Source organism: Megalobrama amblycephala, linkage group LG18, assembly GCF_018812025.1.
Source record: "Megalobrama amblycephala isolate DHTTF-2021 linkage group LG18, ASM1881202v1, whole genome shotgun sequence".
Lineage (NCBI taxonomy): Eukaryota > Metazoa > Chordata > Actinopteri > Cypriniformes > Xenocyprididae > Megalobrama > Megalobrama amblycephala.
The window spans coordinates 19,286,531-19,304,202 of NC_063061.1; the positions used below are offsets into that span (position 1 = coordinate 19,286,531).

General features: G+C 46.0%; 1 protein-coding gene across 1 annotated transcript; it reads right to left on the reverse strand.

Annotated features, from left to right (window-relative positions):
* Nucleotides 1–7,315: 7,315 nt before the first annotated feature.
* LOC125252916 (olfactory receptor 8U9-like) lies at nucleotides 7,316–14,571 on the reverse strand. The gene is made up of 3 exons (XM_048166590.1): nucleotides 13,890–14,571; nucleotides 12,554–12,559; nucleotides 7,316–7,572 (listed from the first exon to the last, which is right to left on the reverse strand). The coding sequence occupies exons 1-3, from the start codon at nucleotides 14,569–14,571 to the stop codon at nucleotides 7,316–7,318; spliced, it is 945 nt and encodes a 314-aa protein (XP_048022547.1).
* Between the last annotated feature and the right edge of the window lie 3,101 nt (nucleotides 14,572–17,672).

Sequence of the window (17,672 nt, forward strand, 5' to 3'; positions counted from 1 at the left end):
TCAGTGCTGAGACTATACTCAGTGAATTTAATTCACAACTGTCCATTCAGTGTAATGTTCTGCCACATCTGTAACCGGAGCCATCGGCCCTGCACATGGTGGTGACAAAGATCAGACAAAAAGTTACTGGTCATAGAAGAAATTCATCAAAATATTCACTTCTGACCTTCAAGGTCTATATTACTAATTTAAAGACCTCTTTACACTCATTGAGTTTCCCTTTAACAAATTTAACCGTTAATTTCCCTCTTCATGGCAATCATTTCTTTTAACATCTCTGTGTCCATGATTTTCAGCTGAGACACTGTGCTTCACTATAAATAGCTTGTTATCACTTATGACACAAGCTCAGATAGCAGCTTTTAGCTGACTTTGAATGAGAGAGACTGAGGATTTCAGGACTGGTACTCTGCCTTTTATAACTTTTAACATCAAACTTTATCTACTGTCTTTTGACTCTGGCCTAGCTTAAGACTTTGCCAGAAATTACATTGATTTCCAAATAAACAACTGTTTATATTTGTCTTTTACTCACACATCATGGAAATTAGAGGTTACAAATTTCCAGTCAGTTTGAGTCTTTGTTACAACTGGCAGCCTCATTTTCCTGCCATTTAACTTTTGACCATCAAAAACCAAACATTTAGACATTAAAGGTCCAAAATCATTTTAGTCATTTTACATTGTGATAGCGATGCGCTCATCACATAAAAACATACTTGAGACTGTTCAACCTTTTTTCCCCAAAGTGAAACATTCTTTAAGAATTTATTTTCACTTTCACAAAATAAATTTTTCCCTGTTATATTTCCCTTCATCATAGCCACTTATCTCACTATCAAATAGTTAGTTTGCAGATGCAAAGCATATTATCAATATGGTTTCTATTGTTTTGCAGAACCACAATATTATTTTAATCATATTTCTACTACTTGGTTGGACTGACAGCCTTATAGCTGCTTTCTCCTTTCACCATTCTTATATAGATTGTAGTTCTCTAGACATCTAATGTCATGCATCCATTTAATGGATGAATAAACAAATTTTTTTTGAAAGTTACGTTCATTAACCTTCTTTCCCTACATGCCAATTCTTTCTATATTTACCTTCTTTCCCTTCTGTCTGCTTCGTCTAGCCTACAATCTATTGTCTGCTTACATTTCACACGCACACACCGCGCTCACACAAACACAACATCCCCAAATCGCAGTTCTCTTCAACTCATTCCCTTACGACCTTAAGTCTTATGACCACTCAACGTTCCCTCTTCTGGGAAATCACAATACTTAACTAACTTTTCCTTCGTTTTTATCGTGTTTTCTTTCGTTCGTATCGTTTTTCTTTTCCAGCAGCCCGCTTTCACCTGATTTCCTGCCTCTACATCAGCTTTTCTCATTGTGAGCCGAGTTACACTTAATGTCCCTTCTGCTGGGAAATCGTGATACTTAATTAATTTATCAATGTCCCCTAGACACACACTTTTTGCAAGCTTGCTCTGGGATTCCCCATTTTGGTTCTCCTTTTCTGACTCCCGTGGCTTTCCTTTCGGTGCGCACCTAATAATCTGGTGGACGTCTCCTCCAGATCCAATTTTTATCCCAAAATTGGACGGGTTGAGCCTCTCTGCTCAGATCACTATAGACTCGAGCACTCAGACTGTCACACCTTTACAAATATATAACCTACAGCAACCTCGTCTGTAGTTGGGCTCAATCCCAAAATTTTTTCAGTGTGATCCAGCCTAGATTTATTACCCCAAAATCGGTAACAGGTATCGCCGATTGTTTACCCCAAAATCGGTAACAGGTATCGCGATTGCAAATCTTCCACCTTGGAAAGTGCTCTTACTACCCAAACGTGGTCAGTTTTAGGAACCTCTTGATCGCACTGCTTCTTTCTTTATGATGTTAAAAAAAAGATGCGTCATAAAGCCTGGCGCGATCTGCCTCTCGGGATTTCCTTTCCCACAGATTGCTCCAGCTCACCTGGTACAGCTCAAAATTTCTCCCCGGAAATTTTCTACAGCAGCCGACCTCAATTCCCAAAACCCCCCGGACCACGACCACAGAGTCAGTCAGAGTCGCCACAATGGTTTGTCCTGTTTCCTAATTATAATTTTCAAATCATAAATTCCCCTTTTTTTTTTCTATTCAAAAACTTATTTTACCCACATAAACTCATATTTAAATCACTTAAATCACAAATTTTTCAATTTTTCCTGTTTCCTAATCTTCCAAATTTTACCAAATCACACTTAGTCTTAATTCCCCATAAAATTTAAATGTATCTCTTACCAGAGAGTCGTGTAGCCACCTGGGTTCGTTTTCTGATTCCAGTGGTGTCCCCCTCTGGACCCTGGCGGTCGGCCCCTCATCCCTTAATCTATTCGGGGTAGGGCTGAGACTACTATTAAGTCCAGGATGATCAGTCACCGTCCGCTCTTGGGTCCAAAAGGCACATCCAAGGAATCCCACTTCTGACACCAATTGTTGTGGCATAAAATAATCAACTCCGACTCTACTGGTTAAGAGACAAACACGTCCAATTGTCTTTAAAGCTTTTATTTCTTGCAAGAAAGGTCAGACAGGTCATACAGAAACACAAGTAGCTGCAGAGTGTAAGACCAAGAACGAAAGCTTCCCCTCACTTTTATATCTCTAACCTCCAAGGCCGAAGCCTCTGTCCTTTTACCATATTTGGAACATCCCTTAGTGGCTGTAACTTTCCACACATTGTTAGCACAGACATGTTTTTTAACATACATCTTGCATGTCCCCATACCATATGTAGCGAAAATTAACTCAAAGGGGAAATATTAATAATTATTCATAACTCATTATGATTATTAATTATGATTAATTATGAATATGCAAATCCATTAATCAGATTAACTGGACGTAGCTACATTAAAATTAACATTACAATCAGTTAACCTGTTCGTCCAGTGAACGCTCAGTGTTGATTGTTTATTAATTCTAAGAAATGTCAATTTCCAAGTTATGGAAAAATAATATTTCTTATTGTACTGTACTACCCTAGGCCGGCCGCAAGGAGATCGATTCGGTCGTTCAGAAGCAAGGAGAAAAAAAAAAAGAGAGGGAGTGGCACTGTTCACTGGTTTTTAACCTTTGGTCAAAGTCACACCTCTCAGTTGTTGACCGGACCAATGAAGATGTTGTAATTCTGGGTGGCAACACCCCTCCTGTCAGGGCTTTTACAACCCAGAAAGATTAACAAGCTGAGTTCTTGAATCAGAACTATTAAATATTCTTTTAATACTGATGTGTTGCACAGGTATGGATGTACCGCATACACAAACATTTAAATCTTCCCGCTACGAACGTATAGACACTAAACATGGCATGATTGAAGTTACCGTGCAGGTCATAACATTTAACAATCATCAAACATGTAAATACAATGAGTACAATACAACATCAGTAATAATGGATACCATTTCCTGAGAAGGAATCATTTATAGCACAGTCTGTCTATACATTAATGCCATAGAGTCTGTGTTCTGTGTGGAAAATGCAGGGAAGATGCAGATTTTCTGTGTCTCTACTCTGTTCTCCATGCGGCAACCACATTCCTTAGCGCAATAAACTTGTAACTGAAAACTTCCCGGGGGATGGGGACAGACTCCAGAGTGAGCTTAAAACTATTGGTTAACTAACCAATAATTGTGTCTGATTTGCCTCAGTCATTACACATATCTTGCTCTTTCTATTTCTAACATCTATGTTAACACTATGTTAAACATTACCACTTAAGCCAACATCATACCATGTTCCATAAGCATCATATTTCACAATACAGGTAAAAAGCATATGAAAAATTAAAATTTCCACAACAGGGGTTAGGGTGGGTATGCCGCATATGTCCTGTCATATATGAGCAGGACCAGAGCTTTGAAATCTGTATGAATTACATGCTGATGTAAACAGATGCGGGAAAAAAACAGATTCTTCCATGCCCTGTCGATCTCAAAACGGAGATCAAAAGGGAAAGAAAGGCTCCTATATGCGGGTGCAGATAAGCAATGCTCGACTGGGGTTGCCATGGGAAACACACACAGTTTCCTCAAAAACTGAATGCGCGTGCTCCTCGCCAATGCACAAGTAATGTGTGTGATTAAGTGTAAGAAACTCAAACCAGCACAACACTCTCGTCAGCCGCTGAAGCATACGAAATAAACACATACAAACACTTCAGTCGAACTTCTTCTGTGCACATCGAGCACAAAAGATTGTCTCTCTACCCACAGGAAGAGAAACAAACGAAAGTGGAGGTTCCTCAATGTGAAAGCTCTACAAAAACATGTAAAGCACTCTCAAGTACTGAACATGCATGCTCTAACAAAGGACGCACAAGTCATGAGTGTCATCAAGCATCAAATAACTAAGACACGGATGTATACACCGCTTGAAACATCTGCTTAAAAAAGCCATTTTTACCTAGAACAGTGTTTGAACAGCATTAGACAAAACAGTCCCTGAAGACGCAAAGAGTATATGCGTACTTGTCTGTACTTGTGTTCTTGTGGACTTGTGAAACGTCATCAGTCGCTGTCCAAGTACTGTTCCATTTCAAAGTTCGCATCTAGCCAAGTTCAGTTCAAATTCCCGGATGTGTTCTTGATCCGCCCCTTTTATCGAGGATGCATTGAGAGGTGACTTGTGCAGACTTGAGACAGCCAGGTATCCCAGAATGCATCTCACACTAACTAGCAAGCGTCAATAGAGTGCCCCAGGGATGACGCGTTTTTGTAGGCCAACCCGGAAGTTAGCGGCGCACGGGTTCCCTCGGTTGAAAGCCTAGGCATTTTTCCCATAGACTTTTGGAAAATCGCAGAAAATAAGCTCTGTGTTTAACAAAGGGTTATGACACTTACACGTTTTGTCTATCAAGATAATCTTTACAAGTTAACACAACATTTATAGATTTTGAAGACTAAATAAAGTCGTCAGATATAAAAGGCTAACAGTAGGCTATAAACGGACTACAGCACACCATGATCGCGGATCAACGTCGTCACCACCAAGCTTCCTCAAACTTTATTTAGAAAACAACTTTATTTAAAAACATGCTCGCTGATTATGATCTGCGCTGTTATTAATACTTATCCACTTTTTCATGAGAAATGCTGTTCAAATGTCCCGTTTTTAATGATGACGTCTAAAGTCCCCGCCAAAGGAAGTAGTCCCTTTTAGCAATTTGTTAGCAACCGCCGATTTTAAGACACAGTAAAAGTTTAAAAAAATCACAAGTGGGTTATAACTGGTGTGTTTTATGTCATAGATCAAAACGTGAAAGTATTTAGAGGCTTTGTTAACCACAGACCTTATTTCAGGAGATTTATCAAAAACCCATTAAAAAAACCCATAGACTTGACGGCGTTAGAACCGGAAGTCCTAAAATGCTAACTCGCTTCCGGATTTTGCCTACAAAAACGCGTCATCCCTGGGGCACTCTATTGTAAAGGAGAAACCCCGCATAATTTAAACATATTACTGTTTTTATGTCATGATATGTAGTTTTAAGAGTTTTTCAGGCGAGAATGTGCTGGTTTAAAGCTCAAATTTGTGGTTTATTGATAAAGATTGCGCCTTTCTGACAATTGATCTTGTTGTCGGAGTTGTGAGATCCAGGCGATCACCGGACGCTCAGCGCTCATGTGCCCAGCCGAGAGCAGCCTTACCTCGGCTAGTCCTTCTGACGTTTGCCGCTGGCTCCGTTTTGGCTGAGGGCAACGTGACGTTTCATAACTTTATATATTATTTAACTTTTGTATCCTATTAAAGCGCTGATTTTGTACGCTTGACTGAATTGTTTGCTTTATTTCTTATTGTATATTCTTACCTTTTATAATGGCTATTATTGATCATTACTGACATAAAACAAATAGAGACATGGTTTTGTTTTATGTTATAGCCTATTTCATTTTATTACAGTGAAGTTAATCAGAGTATGCACAAATATTATTACATTTAATATTTTTGAAATATATACGAAAAGAGGCAGGGTTGTTTAATATTTTGTTTTGTTATAAATATATGCACATTGCAGATAATCAATCACTCGTTGCCTGAGACTATTAATATGTTTTTATTTGTTTTTTAAATAAAACAAAAAGAGGCAGAGTGGTGTTTTATAACAAATTTCGTTTTATTGTTGGCTAAAATATACATAAAGAGATAACCGGAGAAGCCAGAGCGAGCTAAGTGACGTTATCAAGAACGCTGCTGTTCCATTTGCAGAATCACCGGACTTGTGTTCTCCCGTCCATGGGAGTTCGTTCTCCTGAGTCGAACTTGCCAAGTCCTAACTACCAAGGACACGAGTCCGAAGTTTGCAAACTTGGTTTTGAGAAACGGCCTTGTTCTCTAGGCACCCCTTACATGCGTTCGGGTCGCACTAGCAGTGACGTCATAAGCTGTCGCTGGCCAATACGATTGGTGTGATTTGATAGCGTTCAGACACCGGTTCCTGCGGATGCATTCCCCATTAGCATTCTAGGACGCAATGCGAGTTCCGTTTCGAAAGGGAACTAAACTTTCACTATAGCTGGTATTATCAAAGTGCCTAAAATTACACCCCTACAGAGAATGAGGCCCTATTTGAGGTTGTGAGTGGTTGTGAAACTATATTTCATGTTCTTGTCAAACATTTAAACAAGAATGAGCCTAGACCATGTATCATTTGTTGTGTTTTATACAGTATATGTGTGATTCATAACTGTGAGGAGATATTTCAAGATATGTTTTTGAATTTGTAAAGTTGTAACTAAAGACCCTGAATGATCTGAGAATATATGTGTCATTAGTGATTTTACAAAGATACTAATGAGACCATTCTTTTAGACATGAGTTTGAACAATAGTTTAAACATAGTTTGGTAAATACATGCCACAATTACATAAACACATTTTATTGATCTCTGAGGGAAATCTCCAACTCAGCATTTGTAAAAACTAAAGACTGACAAAAATGGTTAGAATGGATAGAAGCTTCTTGGTTTTGCAAAATAATGTTCTGAGACATCATTTAAAATTAAAATGTCTAAATATCTGTGAATGTGTAAACTTTCTTTTTACAGTTTCAGAATCTATTCATAAGAGACAGAGTGAAAATAGATGAAAAAATATATTTTAAAGAAATTAACCAGCTGTTATAGACAAATTGTTATTTCTTTAAATTGAGTTAGATGTTAAATGTTAATCAGTTAGAAAAAAGATCATTATTTTTAGTTTAAGTTCAAAGTAGACCTCAGCAAGATATTTATGAAAGTATTTTTTCCATAAGAAAAAAAAAAATCACTTTACATTAACTTTGTATCTACAGCAAAGTTTAACCGTCTTTTGTCTTATCTCTTTGGTTTGTAAACCATATACTAAAGGATTTAGTCCTGGTGGTACAATATGGAACATTATACTAGCTATTTTCCTGTTTTCAGAGTATTCTGGAAAACGATGGAGAAAAACCATAGTGGCACAAGAAACAAACATGATTATATATGCAGCTATGTGTGTGCCACATGTTTTTATGGCTTTACTGTTGAGTGTTTTGTTCCCTTTCAGTCGGTCACGTTCGACGTACGTCAGTAGTGACCGACGAATTGGGATATCGCTTAGAGAGCCCTATCAGCTTCGTGTAAACTAAAACAAGCCAATGGAATTGGCGTGCGATATTTGCATAATGCGCACCGCCCCCGACAGGTGTATATAAATAGGAAGCAGATGCAATCGCACTCTGTCTTTCGCTTCGGAGCCATTCAGTGGTGTCCTGTTTAAGAAGACTGTTTGTGTGAACTAAACTGCCTCGAAGAGGATTCACAGCAAGCCGTGTGTGCCGGTGTGACGGTGCTACAGCGAGGTCGCGAGCTCCCGAGGATCCGAGCTATAGCTCTCAACTGCTGTTTTCACAGCACACGCCTAGAGTGAAAGTGTGTGTGTTGCGATTTGGGCCGGTTCCTCGGTGTGTCCAGGGAGTGGTGTACCTGGCACATCGCGTCACTCCCTGTGTGCTTCGGCACGAGCGAGTTGACTGTTTTCCCCTTCTAAAAGAGCTTTACAGACGAACCCTGACAGTATGTCATTTCGTCTGTGCGTTAATGGGTGCGGTCGTTCCCTGGTCCCTGCTGATGGGCACAATCGTTGCATCTCGTGTTTGGGCATTCAGCACGCTGAAGCAGCTTTTGTGAATGGTTCATGTTCCCATTGCGGGAACATGACTATCGCGGTGCTGAGGTCGAGACTCTCCTTCCTGAAGTCTCAGGAAGCGGGGGCCCCCTCCCCTGTGCCCCGTTCGACCGTATTTTCCGGCCCGGGCCGGAATGACGGTTCGGCGGTGTATAGGAAGGGTGACCTGAGGCTTACGGTCAGGGCTTCCCCGCCGAGCGGAAACGCTCCTCGGGCCCCTGCCGCCTCATCAGCACCGCAACCCATCGTGCCACCGTTGGTTTCCGCTGGGCCCTCTACGGACTGTCCAGCCGTTACCTTTGGTGTGCCGGCGGCGGATCGGATGTCGACTGCTGCATCGGAAGGTGAGCCTGAGTCCTCGGGGGAGGAAGATCCGGACGCGCTGCCGCCCGGGACGGTAGCGTGGCCCGAGTCGGATCCCGAGCTCACGGCTGTGCTCTCCCGGGCCGCCTTGTGCGTCGGGCTTGAGTGGAACCCTCCACCCTGTCCCGGCCCATCTCGGTTGGACGATTGGTACTTGGGGGGGGTCGCGCTGGTCAAATCCAGCGTCCCGCCCCAATGCCTTTCTTCCCGGAAGTACACGATGAGGTGACCAGGTCTTGGCAAGCTCTGTATGGGGCTCGTACAGGGCCTGGTCCCTCGTCCGCCTTCACCTCCCTGGACGGCGGGGAAGCCAGGGGGTACGCGAAGCTCCCGCCAGTCGAGCGGTCTGTTGCGATGCAGTTGTGTCCAACGGCCGCTGGCGGGCGCGGTGAGCCGCGTCTCCCGTCCCAGGCCTGTGAATTCTCAGCCGGTCTGACTGAGAAAGCTTACAGTGCCTGTGGGCAGGCTGCCTCTGCCCTGCACGCGATGGCCCTTTTGCAGGTCTATCAGGCAAAAGCGCTGTCGCAGATGCCCCAGGAAGGTCCTGACCAACAGCTGCTTGGGGAGCTGCGCGCTGCCACTGACCTTGCCCTCCGGGCAACGAAGGTGACAGCGCGTTCTGTTGGCCAGGCGATGTCTACTCTGGTAGTCCAGCAACGCCACCTCTGGCTGACCTTGGCAGACATGAGGGAGACCGACAAACATCGGTTCCTGGATTCCCCCGTGTCTCCGGTCGGCCTTTTCGGCGACGCGGTGGAGAGCTGTGCCCAACAGTTCTCCGCTGCACAGAAGCAGGCTGAGGCTATCAGACATGTCATGCCACGGCGGTCCGCTGCTGCCTCCACCCAGCCGCCCGTGGCTCAGCCTCAGCCCGCTCGTCGCCGAGGGCGCCCGCCTGCGTCTTCCTCCGCCCCTGCTAAGTCGGCAAAGCAGCAGCCTACACCAGCCAAACAGCAGGGTGCCGGTCGCGGACGTGGTGCCCAGCCCGTCTCTGCCAAGCCAGGTGGCAAGCGGTCGGGGAAAACTCGGCCCTGAGACGGGCGACCTGGAGCGGAAGGTTCCTGCCCTTCGGGAGAGTATTCCATCTGCTCTCCCACCCCCGGAGGAGGGCCGGGGGGATTTTGTGGCGTCTGTCCATCTACCGCCGCTGGCTCTCCGGAGTCCAGCGGTACCCACTTTGCCACAAAAAGAGCAGTTTCCTCAAACTCCAGGTCACAAGAGGGCGCGTTTGCCAGTGTGCCAGGCCCCGCCTCGCCACTCGCAACCCCCTCCCATTTCGCCAGTAGGCGACAGTGTGGTGGCGCAGACCGCGTCCCGTGCGCCGTCTCCCATTCGCACTGCTGCCTCGCAGAGTCCGACCTCACTCCGGGCCGCTCCCATGCCGTCCGAGTCGGGTCCCTCTCTGCCTTGCTGCCCCACCCCCGGTGCGTCTGTGGTGCCTTTGGTCCCGCTGGCTCGGAGTCTGGAGGCGTGGAGCACGCTTCCCAGCCCGTCCCGCTGGCTCATTCGCACTATCAGACTCGGCTATGCGATTCAGTTCGCCCGGCGTCCCCCGGTTTTCAGGGGTGTCCACTTCACTCAGGTGTCGTTGGACAGTGCACCTGTTCTCCGGGCGGAGATTGCTGTCCTCCTGGCGAAGGATGCAATCGAGCCGGTCCCTCCAGCCGATATGAAGTCGGGGTTCTACAGCCCCTACTTCATTGTACCAAAGAAGGGTGGTGGGCTACGGCCAATCCTGGATCTGCGCGTCCTGAACCGGTATCTTCACAAGATGCCGTTCAAGATGCTCACGCAGAAACGCATTTTCGAATGCGTCCGTCCCGGGATTGGTTTGCAGCAATAGACCTGAAGGACGCGTACTTTCATGTCTCGATTCTGCCTCGACACAGACCCTTCCTATATCAGTATATCAGTACAAAGTCCTACCCTTCGGGCTGGCCCTGTCACCCCGCGTCTTTACGAAGGTTGCGGAGGCGGCCATTGTTCCCCTCAAGGAACAGGGCGTTCGTATTCTCAACTATCTCGACGACTGGCTGATCCTGGCCAGCTCGCGAGAGCAGTTGTGCGAACACAGGGACATGGTTTTAGCTCACCTCAGCCGGTTGGGTCTTCGGGTCAACTGGGACAAGAGCAAACTCGCCCCCGGGCAGAGGATCTCTTATCTCGGTCTCGAGCTAGACTCGGTTGCACGGACTGCGCGTCTCACCGAGGCGCGCGTCCAGTCGGTGTTGAACTGCCTGAGTTCGCTCAAGCGCAGGACAGCGGTTCCACTGAAAGATTTTCAGAGGCTCCTGGGGCATATGGCATCTGCAGCCGCGGTCACGCCGCTCGGATTGCTTCATATGAGACCGCTTCAACACTGGCTCCGCGGCCGGGTCCCGAGATGGGCGTGGCAGTGCGGCACGCTCCGTGTCCCCGTGACACCGAGCTGCCGTCGCACCCTTGTCCGGTGGTCGGACCCTTCGTTCCTGCGGGCCGGAGTACCCCTCGAACAAGTGTCCAGGCACGCTGTGGTCTCCACAGATGCCTCTGCCACGGGATGGGGGGCCACGTACAACGGGCATGCAGTGGCAGGTCTTTGGACGGGGCCTCAGCTGCATTGGCATATCAATTGCCTCGAGTTGCTAGCGGTACGTCTTGCGCTGGCCCGCTTCAAGAAGCTGTTGTCAGGCAAGCACGTTCTAGTCCGCTCAGACAGCACTGCGGCCGTTGCGTACATCAACCGTCAAGGTGGTCTACGCTCCCGTCGCATGTCGCAACTCGCCCGCCATCTCTTGTTGTGGAGTCAGAAGTATCTGAGGTCCCTTCGGGCCACTCATGTCCCAGGTGTGCTCAACCGTGCAGCCGACGAGCTGTCACGGCAGCCTCCACTTGCGGGCGAGTGGCGGCTCCACCCCCAGGCGGTCCAGCTGATTTGGCAGCGTTTCGGCGAGGCCCAGGTAGTCCTGTTTGCCTCCCCGGAAACTGCCCACTGCCAGTGGTTTTATTCCCTGACCGGCGGCACGCTCGGCACGGATGCCCTGGCACACAGCTGGCCCCCGGGTCTGCGCAAATATGCGTTTCCCCCAGTGAGCCTTCTCGCACAACTCCTGTGCAAGGTCAGGGAGGACGGGGAGCAGGTTCTGTTAGTGGCTCCGTATTGGCCCACTCGGACCTGGTTCTCAGACCTCATTCTCCTCGCGACAGCCCCTCCCTGGCCGATTCCTCTGAGGAAGGACCTCCTGACTCAGAGACGGGGCACCCTGTGGCACCCGCGTCCCGACCTATGGAACCTCCACGTGTGGTCCCTGGACGGGATGCGGAGGTTCTGAGTGATCTCCCGCAAGCGGTTGTAGACACCATCACTTCCGCTAGAGCTCCTTCCACTAGGAGTCTCTATGCGTTGAAGTGGAACCTGTTCGTCGAATGGTGCGCCTCTCGCCGAGAGGACCCCCGATCATGTTCGGTCGGATCCGTGCTTTCCTTCCTGCAAGAAGGGTTGGAGCGAAGGCTGTCTCCCTCCACCCTGAAGGTGTATGTTGCCGCTATCGCCGCACATCACCACGCAGTTGAGGGTAAGTCCCTGGGGAAACACGATCTGATCGTCAGATTCCTGAGGGGAGCGAGGAGATTAAATCCTCCTCGCCCTTCCTCCGTACCCTCTTGGGATTTGACCCTGGTTCTCACAGCTCTCCGGGGTCATCCCTTTGAGCCTTTGCAATCAGTCGACCTGAAACTATTGTCTCTTAAGACGGTTCTTCTGGTTGCATTGGCTTCCCTGAAGAGGGTAGGGGATCTGCATGCATTTTCGGTCGACGAAACGTGCCTAGAATTCGGGCCCGGTGATTCTCACGTTATTCTGAGACCCCGGCCTGGATACGTGCCCAAGGTTCCTACCACTCCCTTCAGAGATCAGGTAGTGAACCTGCAAGCGCTGCCCTCGGAGGAGGCAGACCCAGCCCTAGCTTTGCTCTGTCCCGTCCGCGCTCTGCGCGTTTACGTGGATAGAACGCGAAGCTTCAGGACCTCAGATCAGCTCTTCATCTGTTATGGAGGCCAGCAGAAGGGAAAGGCTGTCTCCAAGCAGAGGATGGCCCACTGGATAGTGGATGCCATCGCCTTGGCGTATGATTCCCAGGGCGTGCCTTGCCCGCTCGGGTTGAGAGCCCACTCCACCAGAGGGGTGGCCTCTTCCTGGGCGCTGGCTCATGGCGCCTCGCTGACAGATATTTGTAGAGCTGCGGGCTGGGCGACACCCAACACGTTCGCTAGGTTTTATAGCCTACGTGTAGAGCCGGTATCTTCACGTGTACTCGCATCCACTAGTCGGTAGACGTGTTGTACCCACTCTAAGTGTCGGCTTGCAATGCCATTCCCGCCACTGGCCGGATACGTGCATACTTCTCTCCAGTCGTGTTCCCCGCTTGGCGAACCCTGTCGAGCTCCTCCGCCTCCCCCTTCGGCTCGGACATTGCGGAGTGTCTGATGCCAGGCCTACATCCGTCGCTGACGCTGTCTGTTGGCTGGGGCCCATATGTCGTGACCCCTCTACGTGAGCGGTCCCATATGTGTATTTTCCACGGTTTAAAACTCCCTACGGGCCGAGTCCGTGTCTTTCCCTTAGCAGAGCCAGCTCTGCTGTCACCTGTCAGATGAGTCTCCCCCTAACCAGGTGGAGCCATCCCAGGGACTCCATATGCGTACTGCCCCCCGGGCCAGTCCATATGTGTATTCCCACGTAAACTCCTCCCCCATTGGGTAGGTAGTGGTCTCCGCAGCGTCCCTTCGGGTTCGCTTCCCCAGTGTGTCTAGTTTACTTAGTGGGTAGTGGTTAGACAGCAGTAGACTCTCTCGGTGTAAGCTCGCCCCTTCACCGCCAGCCGGTGCTATGGGCGGCTGAGCTTGCGCTGGGCACTGGAAGGGGTTTCGTAACTGTGGCGCTTTAGTTGGGATCCCAATTCGTCGGTCACTACTGACGTACGTCGAACGTGACCGACTGAAAGGGAACGTCTCGGTTACGTATGTAACCCTCGTTCCCTGAAGGAGGGAACGGAGACGTACGTCCCGTCGCCACAGTTTCTGTACCCTCGCTGTAGCGCGGACACCAGTTGTCTCCTCAGCGAAAAACAGAGTGCGATTGCATCTGCTTCCTATTTATATACACCTGTCGGGGGCGGTGCGCATTATGCAAATATCGCACGCCAATTCCATTGGCTTGTTTTAGTTTACACGAAGCTGATAGGGCTCTCTAAGCGATATCCCAATTCGTCGGTCACTACTGACGTACGTCTCCGTTCCCTCCTTCAGGGAACGAGGGTTACATACGTAACCGAGACGTTTTTCCTGCTTCTGCAAACTGCCACAATTTTTCCATATGTTATGAATACAGACCCAAGTGAAAAAGTAAAGATAATAACAGTAGAAAATAGTCCATACAAATTATTAATAACCACACTGTCCTCACAGGACAGTTTAAACAGTGAGGCATTGTCACAGAAAGGGTTTTCAATTTTATATCTGCAGCGAGACAGCCGGACAGTGAGTCCTATCAGAATCGACACTGCAAGTACTGACAACCCCCAGGCTAATGCTGATAGTTTAACCACCATTTTATTGGTCATTATCGCTGTGTATCGCAATGGATTACATATAGCCACATATCTGTCATAGGCCATGATCATTAGTGAAGTGTGGCTTACAGTTGCAAATATGTGTGTAACATATGCTTGAAAAACACACTCCACATATGTCATGTAGCGCTCTGAGGGTTCCCTTAAAATGTCTTGCAGTAAGCGTGGCAAAATGACAGAGGTCCCAATTATATCATTCATTGGCAAGTTACAGAACAGAAAATGCATTGGGTGATTTAGATTCCTCTCAGTTGAGATTAGGATAATAAGTCCAATGTTGCATCCCATTGTAAAGACATAAACCAAGAGAAGTAGGATGAAAACAGGATAGGAAGACTGAGGTGTAACTTTCAGTCCCTCCACAAAGAGAATGCTGTTTGTGACTGTCCCGTTGTCCATTGGCTTCTCTACTCAAATCTGCAAAAGAGTAATAATTAACAGACAGTATCAGACCTCCCATTGTTTCCTCAATATTATGATGCATATTTTATAGATGATAAACATTATTGATTGTTTTCGTATCAGTTTTTACACTCTGCACTAACTGGCATGTTTTTGAAATCACACAGTCATTCTGAACTGTATTAATTTAACACCACAAGTTATTTGAAAAATCAAAAAAAGTTACAGTATGTAATATATTGTATTTTATGTCTAACAAAACAAAAATACTTGCTCGAGACGTTTTTCCACAATTTAACAAGATTGAATTATTGCTTCACAGATGACAAGTTGTGAAGTTGACTGATAACAAATAGTAGTCAACACTATTAATTTTCAGTATCAAATATACATACTTGATCCTTGAAGGAACCTTGATCTGCCCTTGTCTTTTAATACTGTATGTGGCCTGAACATGTTTCTTTGATGCTGTCATCACCCAAGAGGGGAAAACTAATAGTAAGTGCCATGCTTACAGCCACTGATAATTGTGGTGGTTATCTTTCTTCACCTGTGGGATCATGTGACTCTTTGTTATGGTTGTCGGTATGGCTCAAGGAATGAATACCTCATCCTGCTTTTGGAGATATGCCTTTCTGCCGAAGTGAATAACAATTTTAATATTTTATGATTTATATAATATTGTTATAATCTACAGAAATCTGACCAGATGCCATCATTTTTGCTATTGCCATAGACCTCTCACATGTAAAGTTATCCCTGTTGACATCTGCACTTTAGTAGGCAGTGTAAAGTGTATATTGCTCAGTACACTGTTACACATTTCAGTGGGGTTTTTACAGCAACTTACTTGCAACATTCTAATCCCATTCAATCATTAATTCATACTACATTAAAATGGCATTTTTATTTATTTTTTTTATTCTACACAAGTGTTGACATTTAGTCCAAACAGACAAAATTATTATGAACAATTATTATAACAAAATGCATTAAAGTATGAAATTCATTAAATTCATAGGAAATTACATTGGAAATAACACAGTCACTTAAGAAAACAGTAACTTTGGTGTAAAATACGCATATACATGACTAAAATATAAATGTCAAAAGCAAATGAATTATGAAAGTACACAAGTACAGAAGTTTCTCATCTGTACCGATTTTGGAAGTCAATACAACTGGCAGATTGATGATTTCAAACAAACACTTTGAGGTACACCTAGCTGAACAAATGCTGTCTAATCGAGTCCTGCAATGCATTCATGAAGATGTGAAATTAAATGTTCAGTTTTTGTTCAAACTGTTTTAGGGAGGTGGTGATTCAACGCTATGAATATTTTGAAGAATGTACTTTGTAGTGATGCTGAACCTGATTGCATATTACAGAGGTTTGTCTGTTATTTAGCTTAACAGAATTGACAGAGTAAAAAACAAAACAAAACAAACAAACAAAAAAACTATGGAAAACTGTCAGTACATAATAGTAGCAGCACAAACTACATCCTCCAAAATTATCATATCACTGAATCAACTCAACACAATTTCAAAAACTATTTAATCAAAAACAACATGGTAACCTTTATTGCATGATGGATTACCCGTATACTGCATTAGTTTTAGTTAAAGGGTTAGTTGAAAATGAAACTTCTGTCATTAATTACTCACCCTCGTGTTGTTCAACACCCGTAAGACCTTCGTTCATCTTCAGAACACAAATTAAGATATTTTTGATGAAATACGAGGGTATCTGATCCACACATAGGCAGCAATGCCATTGCACATTTTGAGGTCCAGAAAGGTATTAAAAACATCATTAAAATAGTTCATGTGACTACAGTGGTTCAACCTTAATGTTATGAAGAGACGAGAATACTTTTTGTGTGCAAAAATAACTATTTTATTCAACAAATTCTTCTCTAACCTGTCAGTCTTGTTGACGCAGTGCAGGCTTCCTTGTTTACGTCCGAACGCCAGCTCAGTATTGGCCAGATGAAATTGTTGAATAAAGTAGTTTTTTTTGTTTTGTTTTTGCTCACAAAAAGTATTTTCTTCGCTTCACAACATTAAGGTTAAACCACTGTAGTCACGTTGACTGTTTTAACCATGTCTTTAATACCTTTCTGGACCTCAAAATGTGCAGTGACATTGCTGCCTATGTGTGGATCATATACCTCTCGGATTTCATCAAAAAATATCTTAATTTGTGTTCCGAAGATGAACGGAGGTCTTATGGGTGTGGAACGACATGAGGGTGAGTAATTAATGACAGAAATTTAATTTTTGGGTGAACTAACTGTAGTTCGTTATAGAGATGGAGGCTTTTGTATGCTGGAGAACAACTTGTTTTATTAGCTATTATAGAAAACGTCTAGGTTACTAGTGTAACCCCCATTCCCAGAAGGAGGGAACGGAGACGTTACGTCGATACTGACGTAATGGGGTCTCGCTAGGGAGCCCAATCACCTCCAAGGATACAAAACAAGCCAATGGGAATTGGCCTGTGAGATTTACATGCCGGGCCCCTCCCCCGGCATCCGGGTATAAATAGGGCCGGCATACTCACCTTCATTCATATTTTTGCTGAGGAGCCGAGACAGTTATCTGGCCGCTCAGCGGTGGCTCAAAGCTATGGCAGGAGAACGTAACGTCTCCGTTCCCTCCTTCTGGGAACGGGGGTTACACTAGTAACCTAGACGTTCCCATTCAGTCAGTCACGTTCGACGTTACGTCGATACTGACGTAATGGGGTCCCGTGGAAAACGCCATAGCAACCAAACCACGTTACGAGTGTTAGGGAGGCAGGTGCTGGCAGGCTGAGGCGTGCCAATGCAAGTGCGGCCCATACTCGCAACCCTCTAGCGCCCAGAGTAAGCCCAGGGATGTCTTCCATACCAGCGGGATGGAGAGGACAGGGTGTTACCGTGGAGAAGTCGAAGCTGCTGTTCCTACCCCACGGGGAAGAGTGCTTTGGAACTCAATCCCTCGTTTTTCAGCAACGACAAAAACGCCAGGAAAGCGTTCCCCGAGGAGGGGAAAGCTACGGAGACCACACCCTGCCCGAAGGGAGGTAACGTGTGGAAGACACATATGGACTG